At 37.6% G+C, this 12,709-nt stretch overlaps 1 protein-coding gene across 1 annotated transcript; it reads right to left on the bottom strand.

Annotated features, from left to right (window-relative positions):
• Positions 1–5,710: 5,710 nt before the first annotated feature.
• On the bottom strand, positions 5,711–12,488 carry LOC149851564 (uncharacterized). The gene is made up of 4 exons (XM_090001462.1): positions 12,171–12,488; positions 7,849–8,068; positions 6,455–6,512; positions 5,711–6,324 (listed from the first exon to the last, which is right to left on the bottom strand). The coding sequence occupies exons 2-4, from the start codon at positions 8,055–8,057 to the stop codon at positions 6,046–6,048; spliced, it is 546 nt and encodes a 181-aa protein (XP_089857588.1). The 5' UTR covers positions 8,058–8,068; positions 12,171–12,488; the 3' UTR covers positions 5,711–6,045.
• Between the last annotated feature and the right edge of the window lie 221 nt (positions 12,489–12,709).

Below are 12,709 nucleotides of genomic sequence, written 5' to 3'. Positions count from 1 at the left end.
CAAACTATAATGGATATTAACGTGATTTTTATTTGTTAGATAACATGTTTATCTACAGCTTTTGTTTTAATTTCAAGACGCAAAAACATAATTTTTAAACCAAAAATGTCATTCTAAGTGGAGTCCAATTGAAAATTTGGGTTAACCTTGGATAGTCTTTATTATTATGGTCATAAATCCTTCCCATAGCATTTATTTCGACCCAAATTTGTTTTATTTGGAATGTGAGACATTCTAGACTATCTTTTCTTTTTGATAAAAATGTCAAAAATGTGCTCGTGTCGGTTAATATCATGTTGCAAGTCAATTTTGCCAATTTTTAGACTTGAAAAAACCCATTTAAGAAATCCAATATAAGATCCAATTTACTTAGGGTCTAAATAGATTAAAATTGGGGTTTCTACACCTACTGCTTAAGTGACACAACTCAATAACATAGGCAGCATTCGAGTGGGGTTGCATTATGTTATTGTAGGGATTATGGATGCTGTCATGTGATTGACTTGTATCACATAGGCAAGCACTTAAGCGATCCCTGGATCTCTCTCAAAACAAATGTATGGGGTTAGTAGAATGCCATTCATCACATAGATAAATGTTTTTGTGTAGGGATCCCTGAGGCTAATAACATCAGGGTTACTCCTGACTCACCTGATCTGCACAGATTAGGACGAGTGGACAGAACACACTATGAGCGGCTCAAATGCAGGAGATATGCATCCTTTCTATGGTCGTTATTCTGGAATCGGTTATACTCATCCCCTATGTCATCTCTATCTTCATATTTCTTCTTAAGATTTCATTGATGTAAGTTGTTTTGATCAAATCATACTCCATAGGTGTGATCTACATCATTCATGTACTGAAAGATCGATATTTAAATTGTGCAAGATTATTTGATGGTTCAAAAATCAATGGTTAACCAAACAAAAAATTCTATTTAAAAACCATATTTTTCGTAAAAAAGAATGTGATTCAAGGGTCAATTCTTATTAAATTGACCATTTGTATCGATCTATAGGGTCATATTTGATCAAAATAACCTGCATCATAAGATTTAAGATGGGTATGAAGATGGAGGATGACATAGGGAATGAGTGGAACCCAACTCCCTTACTCGCCTGCATCATTAATCTTATTGACGTTGATTATCAACTACTAGTGTATATATATATATATATATATATATATATATATATATATATATATATATATATATATATATATATATATATATATATATATATATATATATATATATATATATATATATATAAGTTCCGGACCAGACCATGTTGAAGGGTAGCAAATGCTCTATCCCTATTGTAAAATTGGACTTATGACCTAAACCCAGATTCGACTCGTTTGCAAGCTTATCCCTCGGAGTTCGGCATAGCATTTTTTTTGTCTCTAATTAATTTACTAATGTTATGAGCTTTATGCTCTCTTTATGATGTCAAAATTTGTCAATCACAGTTTTATTGCTATAAAATGGAAAGAAAAAAAGAATGAAAAACGACTGTACTGTTTTTTAAAAAAACTATAATTTTTTATATTCTTTCTATGTCCAAAATCATAAATATCTAAATTTAAAAGGACCTTTTTACCCTTCACACATGCGAACTTCCTCCTATATATGCAAACTTTCTCTCAACTATGTGACTTTTTTTGCAGAACAGTCTATGTTCTTTGATCTGTTTATCTTTGAGCCAAAGTTGAAAACTTGTGTTTTTATAATTGTTGAAAAAATTGAGACACAACCCTATAACTTTTATGTTTTGAGTTAAAACTAAAAATCTCTCTAGGGTTCATGTTTTTTAGTTTTAAAGTCAAAATAGAAACATGCTTTACAAACTGGAACAACCGAATAATAGGTAGTTTCATATGACATTTTTACCCACAAAATGAAGGATTTTGAAAAAATACAAAAAAAATAAAGAAACTAGACAAAAATACATTTTCAACGACACCTAATTTGCTAAAAAATAATGAAGGGATGATGAGATATTGCCCCAGCAATATTTCTAAAACTTGAGAAAGTTTGCATAAAATATGTGCAGACTTCCTCCCACAGTCCGCATAAAATATGTGCGAACTTCCTCAAGCCCGCATAAAATATGTGCGAACTTCCTCAAGTCCGCATAAAATATATGCAGACTTGAGGAAGTTTGCATAAAATATGTACGAACTCCCTCAAGTCTACATAAAATATATGCATATTTAAGAAAGTCCGCATAAAAATATATTCGAACATGAGGAAGTCCGTATATAATATATGCAAACTTGAGAAGGTCTACACATATTTTATGTGGGCTTTCTTAAGTGCGCATATATTTTTATGCGGTCTTTCTCAAGTCTGTATAAAATATATGCAGACTTTTTCAAGCCTGCATAATTCTGCATATATTTTATGCAGACTTGAGGAAGTTCGCCTATGCGAACTTTCTCAAGTTTTAGGAATGCTATCGAGGTTGTATCTCAGTGCTCATTTATCATTTTTTCAACAAATCAGGTGTTGTTAGAAATATATTTTTTTCTAGTTTTTTTGTTCTTTTTTATGTTTTTTCAAATCCTTCTTTTCTTGACTTAAAATATCCTCCCAAACTACTTATTATTCAGTTATTGTAGTCTGCATAACATGTTTCTATTCTGATTTTAAAACTAAAAAATGGGAACCCTAGAAGGGTTTTTTATTCTAACTTAATACATGAAAATTATAGGGTTGTGTTTCAGATTTTCAATGACTAAAAATACAAGTTTTTTTGTCTTTAGATCAGAGAGACTCAAATATGTGAACAAAGACTATTATTCTAAAAAGTCACATATTTGAGACGAAGTTTATATATATAGGAGAAAGTTTGTATGTGTGAAAAGTAAAAATGTCTTTTTAAATCCAAATATTTATGACTTTAGATATGAGAAGAATATCAAAACTTGTAGGGTTACGTTGTCCACCATTTTGTTTTGATCTATAAGGTCATATTTGATCAAAATAACTTGAAGCATAAGAATTAAGATGGGCATGAAGATGGAGGATGACATAGGGAATGAGTGGAGCCCAACTCCCTTACTCGTCTGCATCATGGATTTTATTGACATTGATTATTAGCTATTAGTGCATATATATTTATTTGAAGGAGAGAGAGAGAGGTACCAGCCAGTAAGCTTGGAACAAATAACATATATAAAATGCTTCAAACATTTCAAATCGACACCATGGGCATAAATAAAATGAAAAATCCATGCTAGCCGTTTGAAAATGTGCCACACTGACAACAAATGTTCAAGTAGAAAAACAAACACAAGCATCACACTCCACTCACAATCTGAAACATAGACTATTATTTTAAAAAGTCACATATTTGAGAGAAAGTTCGCATGTTTGAAGGATAAAAATATATTTTTAAATCCAGATATTTATGACTTTGGATATGGGGAAGAATATAAAAAATTATAGGGTTTTTAAGAAAATTATGGATGTGATCTACACTGCCTACAATATACCAAATTTTTAAACCTCAAAAAATGTATTTTTATGTCAACAAATTAGGATAAAAAAAAATTATTCCTACTATTTTGACCATGTAGAATACAACCATGAACTCAGATTTGGTCAAAACACCTTTTCCCAAGTTCCAACTAAGGAGTTTCTTACATAGGAGGGTAGCAAATGCTTTATCCCTATTGTAAAATCAGTCTTATGACCTACTTTGCCTAAGTTAAACCCAGATCCGACCTGTTTGTAACCTTATCCCCCGGGGGTTGGCACAGCATTTCTTTGTCTCTAATTTACTAATGTTATGAGCTTTATGCTCTCTTTATGATGTTGAAATTTGTCGATCATGGTTTTACTGCTATAAAAAATGGAAAGAAAAAAAAAAGAACGAAAAATGACTGTATTGTATGGCTAGTTTGATATGTTTTCTTAAAAACCTTACAATCTTTTATATTCTTTTCATGTCCAAAATTGTAAAATATCTAAATTTAAAAAGACTTTTTTACCTTTCGCACGTGCGAACTTCCTCTTATGTAGACTTCCTCTAAATTATGTGACTTTTTTGCAGAATAGTCTTTGTTCTCGTATCTATATCTCTTTGAGCCGAAGTTGAAAACTTGTGTTTTTATAATCGTTGAAAAACTGAGATATGATTTTAACTCAAAAACATGAAAGTTATAGGGTTATATCTCAGCTTTCTAATGACTATAAAAACACAAGTTTTTGTCTTCAAGTTTGCAGAAAAGATATACAGACTTGAGAAAGTTTGCATAAAATATGTGTGAACTTTCTCAAGTCTAGATAAAATATATGCAGACTTAAAAAAGTCGGTATAAAAATATATGCGGACGTGAGGAAGTCCACATATAATATATGCAAACTTGAGAAGGTCGGCACATATTTTATGCAGGCATTCTTAATTGTGCATATATTTTTATGCGAACTTCCTCAAATCCACATAAAATATATCCAGACTTTCTCAAGCTTGCATATATCTTATGCAGACTTGAGAAAGTTCGCTTAAAATTATGGGGACTTCCTCAAGTTTTAAGAATGTTATCGGGGTTGTATCTCAGCACTCCATCATTTTTTAACAAATGAAGGTTGAGGGTGTTTGTCTGTCTCAATGTCTCTGCACCCTCAACCTTCTTCACAAGGAATCCATGGTTGAAGCTAAACCAATGTCCACTCCAATGAGTACTTCCAAGGTAAGCAACGGTGACTCCCGCCTCTTTTTCTGATCCCACTCTATATTGAAGCACTGTTGGCAGGCTTCAGTACCTGTGGCCCTTGTTATCAACAAAGTATGTCAATGTATGTATCAACTAACCGAAGCGCACTGGTCAGATATTAAACAAATCATGTGGTATCTAAGAGATACCTTGTAATATGGTCTCCTATTGCAACCGTCCTGATCTCTTCAGCTTAGTGCTTTCTCTGGGCCAGATGTCCTGAAGATCATAAGTCCATCAACGGTTTTGTTACCTTTCTCGAAGAACCAAATATTATTTCTTGATCTTCCCGCAAGCAAAGAACGGTTGCCAGGTCCAATACGGAAGCTCTAAGTACATAGCCCTAGCATGTGTTGCTTTTTATTTACTTTGGCTCCAGACCTTACTGACCGAACTCAGCTTTATTCCTCATGCCCCACCAATCCTCTGGTGTGATAATATTGCCACACTGTATTTAGCTGTCAACCCCGTCTTCCATGCTCGAACGATGCATGTTGAAATCTACTTTGATTTTGTTCGTAACCATGAGTGCAAAGGCCACCTCGTCTCAAGATCAACTCACTGATGGTCTTACCAAACCTCTCTGTTATTTATGAGAGCCTCACATTGAGCTTGCAGGGCGTGTTAAAATAACTGGTAAATCTCTAGATTTACATGGTCACCATCGGATAAAATTCCAAAGAGTTGGACTCTATCCTTCCCCACGATAGAAGTGTCCAACAAAGATAAGGCAAGTGGCGACCCCCAAACGTGGATCAATTACAAGGTTGTTGCAATCTTTCTCTAATGTAATCTAGTGTAATCTAAGCTGCGAAAAACACTGTAACCTCCTTCCTTAGAAATTTGTATCTCACGGCTGGAAGCTTCATCCAGAATCCATACCGTTAACTTTAATATTCATCAGTTTTGATATATATTAAATTCCTCACACTCACTGTAAACAAAGTGAGAACAGTGAGGTTTCCATTATCGTCTTCCTCTCTTTTAGAGAGAACCGTTCTGGTTGCTACCTTAAAATTTTATACAGCGTTTGATGATTGATCATCATACTTTACAACTTGAATGCCGAATTGGATTCAATTTCATAATTCGAAAGACTGACTGGAAACCGCTAGCATGCAAAGACTGCACTCAAACCCTCAGTTTAACTAGAAATGGCTTATATACAACACAGACTCAAATGATGGTTAGACATGAGTAAACTGCAAGAAGGCTTAACTCAACCTAGTGATCCGAAGTTTTACAGGAGTAACCTTTTTTTTATCCTTTGTTTTTGAGTTGGGGGTTGGTTTTGGTTTTTGGAGCAGGCAGGTATAGTTAGGCGAAGGCTGGAACGATGCAGTGAGACTTGGAGTCGCCGGCAGTGAAACCCTCTATCCTCACCATGGGTTTCCCTCCAAATGAGGCACCGCATGATGAGGAGCAGCTCTCCACTCTGGTTGAAGGTCTTCCAAGAGAACTTCCACATGGTGCGTGATATACTGATGCCTGGTTCGCAAATTGCACATCATGAACCATTGGGTTGTTTGTTCGGGCAGGAGGTGATCCACAGAAGTAGCTCGTAAAACTGCTCCCTTCATAATCATCTCGATCATTCTGAAAACGTAACAAAAAATATCATTATAGAATTGAAGCTTATGTTCTCAACATACATGCACCAGCATGAGCGTGCAAACACACACACACACACACACACACACACACACACACACACACACACACATACCTTAGTCAAGATTATATCAAGTATCTCAAAACGCACATCTTTCAGTTCAGCCGAATTTCTGCAATGGAGGAAAATATGATTTTAGAAACTATCTCATACACACAAAAACCAACCTACTTGCGTATATACTTGAAGGTAGGGGAAGAAAGAAAAAAACAAATTAGTTATTTTGGTCAAAGATGGCAGTAAATAAACGAAACATCCAAGATGAAAGATGCTGCCTTCTTGAAACCCAGGTAATGCTTGAGAGAACATGGGACAGGGAAGAACTTAAGCAGACTTATTATTTCTGAAGGGCCATGTTCTCTTTGTTGATCAGATTAAGAACAGACATAAAATCAAAGGCGAGACTAGTGGACCATGTGCAGGAACACAGTCAGATATGACAGATTATATCAGAAACACACCAATGGAGAAGAAAGAACAGAAATGGCTCCAAAAATTGGCAGAATGTGTGAAGAAAAATAACTGGAAACCTTAAGTTCGTAAAAGAACCTGTAAGCATATGTATATATTACATTAATATCTTCCAGCAAAATGTTTAAGGATTTAGTCCAATGCTCAGTGGAATATTTACAGGACCCAAAGCATACGCGCAGAATAGGAATTGCACAAAGAGATTCACCATAAAAAGGCAGATTACAGGCATGGGAGACCAAGTTTTTCTTCAAGAGCCCTGTGACCAAAACTATGTCTATGCAGATAGAAGTGCATCTGTAATAGAATGTGTTCTTTTCGTGAAAAGAAAAGTATTTCATGCTCACCTGCCATTAAGTTTGTGGGAAATACAAACGGAAAGTGTGTTAGAAACATCATACAGCATATAATTTTTTTCTTTCTTTTTTTTCTTCTGGAGCGCGAAGCAATCATCAGAATGTTAGTTGTATTGCACAAGCTAACATAACCTCTTTTGGTTCCTTTACTATTTTCCAATTGGATATTCATAAAACACGAGAAATGGCATAAGCATTAAACTCTATATCAAGTTTTTTGAGATAGGTGCCCGTTTGGACTATATGGTGGAACAAGGCTCAAGCTGGCCTTGGCGGGGGCCTTATGTGTGCCTGATTGCTTGAGCCCTTTTCTGTCTGCATGTTAACGACTGCAGTACAAGTTGGGATCAATCTAACCTAGCCTTAGCAAGGGCCATCAGCTACCACACGGGCATTCTTAATCGAGAGTTTGACAAATAGAAGTCAAATGAGCAGAGAAAGGACAGTTATTTAAGAAAGGTAGTGGGCTAGAGAGAGAGGATCAGGTAGTGCATCCTTTTCACCCGATCCACTCTCATCAAATAGATGACGGAAGGGGAGAAAACAAACTTACACCACTCACCTACTGTACATTTCTAAATATAAACATTGTGCACACAAATGAAATGGCTCAGGTCATACCTTTGTGACTTGCAGCGATATCTAACATGATTCAAAATAAACGATGCAGGAGCAGCATGGCGAGGTTCTGGGCGGATAATTTGCTCCGGGCATGGATCAAGCTGAATTCCACTATGTCTTCCCCTTGCACTCACATCTGATATACATTCCACTGCATTTACTGTAGCAATCTGATGTACGCCAACATATTTCCTCGGGAAGCATTCCATCTTAACTGTTTCTGCGCAACATGAAACAAAAGTTTTTACTTCTCCCATGTAGTTGATGCAAGACTTTTACTTCTGAACAGTTTCAGCATGCACATTCATGCATCCTCACACATGCCCCCATGTACACCCATGCACACACACCAGAAATCAAGGAATAGAAAAATAGAAAGACAGGATAGGGAAGAATCTTGATATCCAGCGTGAGTAAACGACATAACAATCAAGTAAATAAACAACTCTTTAAGAAAGTATTTGATATCTAAACACATAAGAAGAAGAAGCTTAGAGGCCGGCACAATGAACAAAATAAACCACACAACCATCCAATAAGGTGCATCTGCACTGCATGCCTGTTCCTTAGAACTAAGCCCAAACCACTTAATTAGGCCAGTGTCGAAACGATTATCAGCCAACTTGTTTTCTGCATTTCTCCAATATCTTGGAGATGAATACCATTAAATCTAACACCAATTATCTAGCGAGAAAGGAAGTAGGTGGTGCAGTGGAACCAGAATTTCCCTCATGTTTCTGTTAAGACCCGAATTTCAGGCACGCAATTTCGATGCCGGGGCCTATGGGATATGGGCTGCACCAAGCCTTGAGATAGCGGTGCAGCTATCTCCAACGAAATTCAGACACTGGTACAGATTACTTTGGGGCAATTAGGCTCAGAGGATGCTTCTCATTAATAGCTTTCCAACGCACCAATAATCACCCAAATCAAGTGAGTGGTTGAGGAGATATGGCCTTCCAAAGTTGGCCTGCACAAGCTGGCCACAAGCTGTAGGCAGGAACAAGCAGTTTGAATCTTCGTGAACCAAGATCTGATGGGTTTGGGTCTTCATGAACCGAGATCTGATGGGTTTGGGTCTGAACTAGAGGCTTTATGATCTACTTAGGGATGTGTGCATAGGTCTAGGATAGTTGAGTATGGATTGGGACACATGGATAGGCTGAGGAAGGTGTGGAATGGTCACACGGTTCAAACAGCATGTTTTGGGCAGTTTTGGGTTCTACGGGTCAAAGGCTGGGTGGGACAAAAGCTTTGTCCATGGTTTGGATGTAATGTGGAAAGGTCTTGTTACGTGGGTTGAGGTCCGGTATAGATCTGAGACGCTGGGAAAGGTGCAGGTCAGTTCCGAAAGTCAAAATTGTCCTGGTACACGAACAACACTCACTCGGTAGGTGTAGTTTTGGGCATTGAGGTAGTTTCGGGTTCTGGGATGGTTCAGAGAGGCTCCAAAGGTAGTGTTAGCTTAGGTATAATTCTGATATACTTATGACAATACCAGCAAGGGGCTGGAGCAGAAGCATGGCTTGAGAGTAGCACCAAGTCAAATAAACGGGATGGACAACACCTCTAGATGACGTCTAGGAGCTAAAAGGGCTTGGGCCCTTACCAAGGCATGTGATTCACAGAGAGGAGAGAGAAAAGTGTGAGAGAGGTGAGAGAGAGTAGAGAGATAGGAGAGAGAGAAGAAGAGGAGAAGAGAGAGACGTCTAGAGAATGAGGGATGTCGAGAGAGGGAAAGAGAGAAGGGGAAACTAATTCCTAATTTTATTTCATTAATTCAATTTCATTTAATAATTCATAAGGAGATCTCAGGCCTCTATTTATAGTATTTATAGTTTTAGGATCTGTGGTAAAGTCCAATTCTAATTCCTAAAATTAAGTTTACCCATAAAACTAAAACACCCTCTAGTTGTTAAAAAATGAATCCTAAGTAGCAACAAAAACTAAACTACAAAAAAGAGTCTAGAGTCATATCCTGACAGGACTCTTTATTAAAATTAGTTTCATAAAATCATAAAAAACAATTAAATGAACTCTACGTTTCCTCTCTACCTGGAATGAGAGAGATGCTTCTAGAGAGGGGGGGACGCAGGCTCCCTTGTAATCCCCGCTGGCTTGCTCTCCTTCATTATAGTGTTGACAAGTGTAACATGCTGGAGATGTCATCTCAATTCCAAAAACTTTGTAAGACGCTCCTAACCCGCCACCTGAGCTATCATATCAGCATGTGTGGCTCCCACGCTGACCGGGTTATCCACCTCAACACTAGATCTCGATTGTTGGCCGAAACTGGATCTCCTCTTTGATCTAGAGCTCTAGCTAGATTTGGGTTTGCTGGACCTTGATGCGTCCAGACCCGGCCCACTTCCATAAAATTAAATGGATCAAATAGTAACATCTAAACCTCAAAGACCCGCTACACCCGCTCCATTGGAGCAAGAAATTAAATCTCACTAAAATCAAAAGAACACCAAAGTAAATTGAGAGGTTGATTCTGGACCGTAACTGCAATTCAACTGTATGAGTTCATGAGTGGCTTGCAGCTCAACCACTTCCTATAGTCTTTATCGGTGTTTTGCTTTTGTAACAAAAACTATAAGAATAACAACTAAGTTGTCTTTGATAAAGGACAAATAGAAGATGACCATTTTCCTCCCCCAGTTCCACAGGCGCATGGCAACATGGTATAGAAGCAGACCAACAATATAGGTTCAATGACAACAAAACCATAGAATGAAACAAGAACCTAATAATTACAAAATACTAGCATAACCATCTACAAGATATAACCTAAGGTACCCAGTGAACAGGACAGGAGCATATCTAAACAACTCCAAATCCGCATATCTAAATTCCCAGTTTCAAATGGTAGAGGATTAATTAAAAAAAAACTACAAAAGTATTATACTATTAATATCCTCAAAAGGCCAATATGACCATGAGATTTCTTTTATTCCCCGCATTTTACCTGCTGTATCAACCACCACAGCAGAAAGCACCATGCGGACTCCAGCATATGCTCAAAATGCAACCTCTGAACAACATTTCAGATCTTCAAACAGCCTGTCCTTTCATTTATAGCTTATTTATTCTTTTTCTTCTTTAGATACAATAAAAAAACATATTACTTCCTATTGTTAAGAGACTAACCCTGGGCCCAAACCCATTAGTTCCCTTCCTTTGTGGAGCGTACGGGATCTGGATCATAGATGCTTTGTTTGCTAAGTAAAATTCGTATAAAACAACTTGTATATCCAACTAAACAATCTATTGTCCAAGAATTTCAAAGGTCGTCCAAAGCCAGAACAAAGTAAATCACAAATAAGGCCTTCTTTTCTACAACAGAGAAGGACGAGCGCGAGTGCACAATACATACACAAGCAAACCTGAAAAAGAACAAAAAAAGGAAAGAGAGATAGGAGAAAGTCCGCCTTTTCCTACATACGGATCCCTAGGGAAGGAAGGATAAGACGAAGCGCATAAGCTACACATCTGCTTACCAAAACAAATTTGGTCCAATTTTTTTTTCAAACGAGGAATCACAGAAAAATTTCTTCAGTAGTAAACGCTAAGCAAACGGTCGCTGTTTTGCAAAAGAAGACTGCCAATTGTCACCAGTCATGACTCAACAACAGTCCAAACAAGAGATGTGATGATAGGATCAAGATCCATACCCTAAACAGGGAGAGTTCAAAAAAGCCTTAACAACGGGAAAATTCTCTTCACTAATGAACCCTAAGTGGTGCGCCTCTCAACATTCGGTAATTCCTACAAGCGAATCCTGCAGAAATGCCCAAAAATCGCCGAAACAAGAGAAGTAACGGCCGGATCTACACATCTATAACCTGATAACGAGGGAAGAAGCGTGCCGTACGAACGCAAAACCTCACCTTTGCCAGAAAGGCAGAAACTTCAACGTCCAAGGAGAAAAACTGGCACTAGAAAAAGAAAAAAAGAAAAAACTAACGATTTTACTTTGTTTTCATCCCAAAAAAAACATAAAAAAAAACAAGGAAAAAAACTTGCTCATCCAGACCAAATCCGCCAACAGATCGGGCCAGGAAAAACCCCGACGTCAAGAAATCATCTTTTTAGACAACACGTTTACATCCAAAAACTCTAGATCTCAGCAAAAAGAGAAGAAATTAAAAACAAAAACACTGATTTGGCACATACATACAGAAATCATCAAGAAAAACTAGTTAAACAAGACATATCCGCCTCGAACAACACAGGACAGAGAGAGATAGGAAGAAGAAGAAGAAGAAGATATATCGGACTCGAACAACGCAAGTCAGAGAGAGAAAGAGAGATCTTACCTCGAGGATCGACAAGAAGGACGAAAAAATCAACCTTCTGGTTCAGCACGCTAGAAAACGATCGAGAGACAGGCGGAGAGGCAGGGGAGGAAGGCGAAAAGAGAGACGGAGAGAGATGAAAAAAGAGAGGAGGAATCGCAGTAGCAGAAGCAGCACTGTGATGTTCAAGAGCGATCAACGAACAGCAGTCTGCCTACTGCCTCTTCGCTCCTTTCCTCTTTTCCCTTCCCTCTTCTTTTTCTCCCGCTCCCTCCCTCCTCGCAACCAACCGAGCGAGACGCGGCCTTTTAACGCTTGTCCGAACAAACCCCTCTCTCTGTCTTCATGATTAACCCTCTCCTTCTTAACACAAGACCATTAATACGGATTAGTGCAGATCTCATTGAATCCCTCGTAATGCCGAAACTACCCCTATTAAATACTCGGCTTCCTCAATGGATCGGATTCGATTATGAAATATCCAGTTAGCTCCGTACCACCATCAATAGTGTGTCATCTTTTCTGTTTTCTTTCCGATTGCCAAACTGGGAGATCACTTC

The sequence above is a fragment of the Nuphar pumila genome, chromosome 1 (assembly GCF_984573655.1).
Source record: "Nuphar pumila chromosome 1, dmNupPumi1.hap1.1, whole genome shotgun sequence".
NCBI classification, from domain to species: Eukaryota; Viridiplantae; Streptophyta; class Magnoliopsida; order Nymphaeales; family Nymphaeaceae; genus Nuphar; species Nuphar pumila.
The sequence above is the reverse complement of the archived record's forward strand: the minus strand, read 5'-3'. Positions and strand labels throughout refer to the sequence as shown.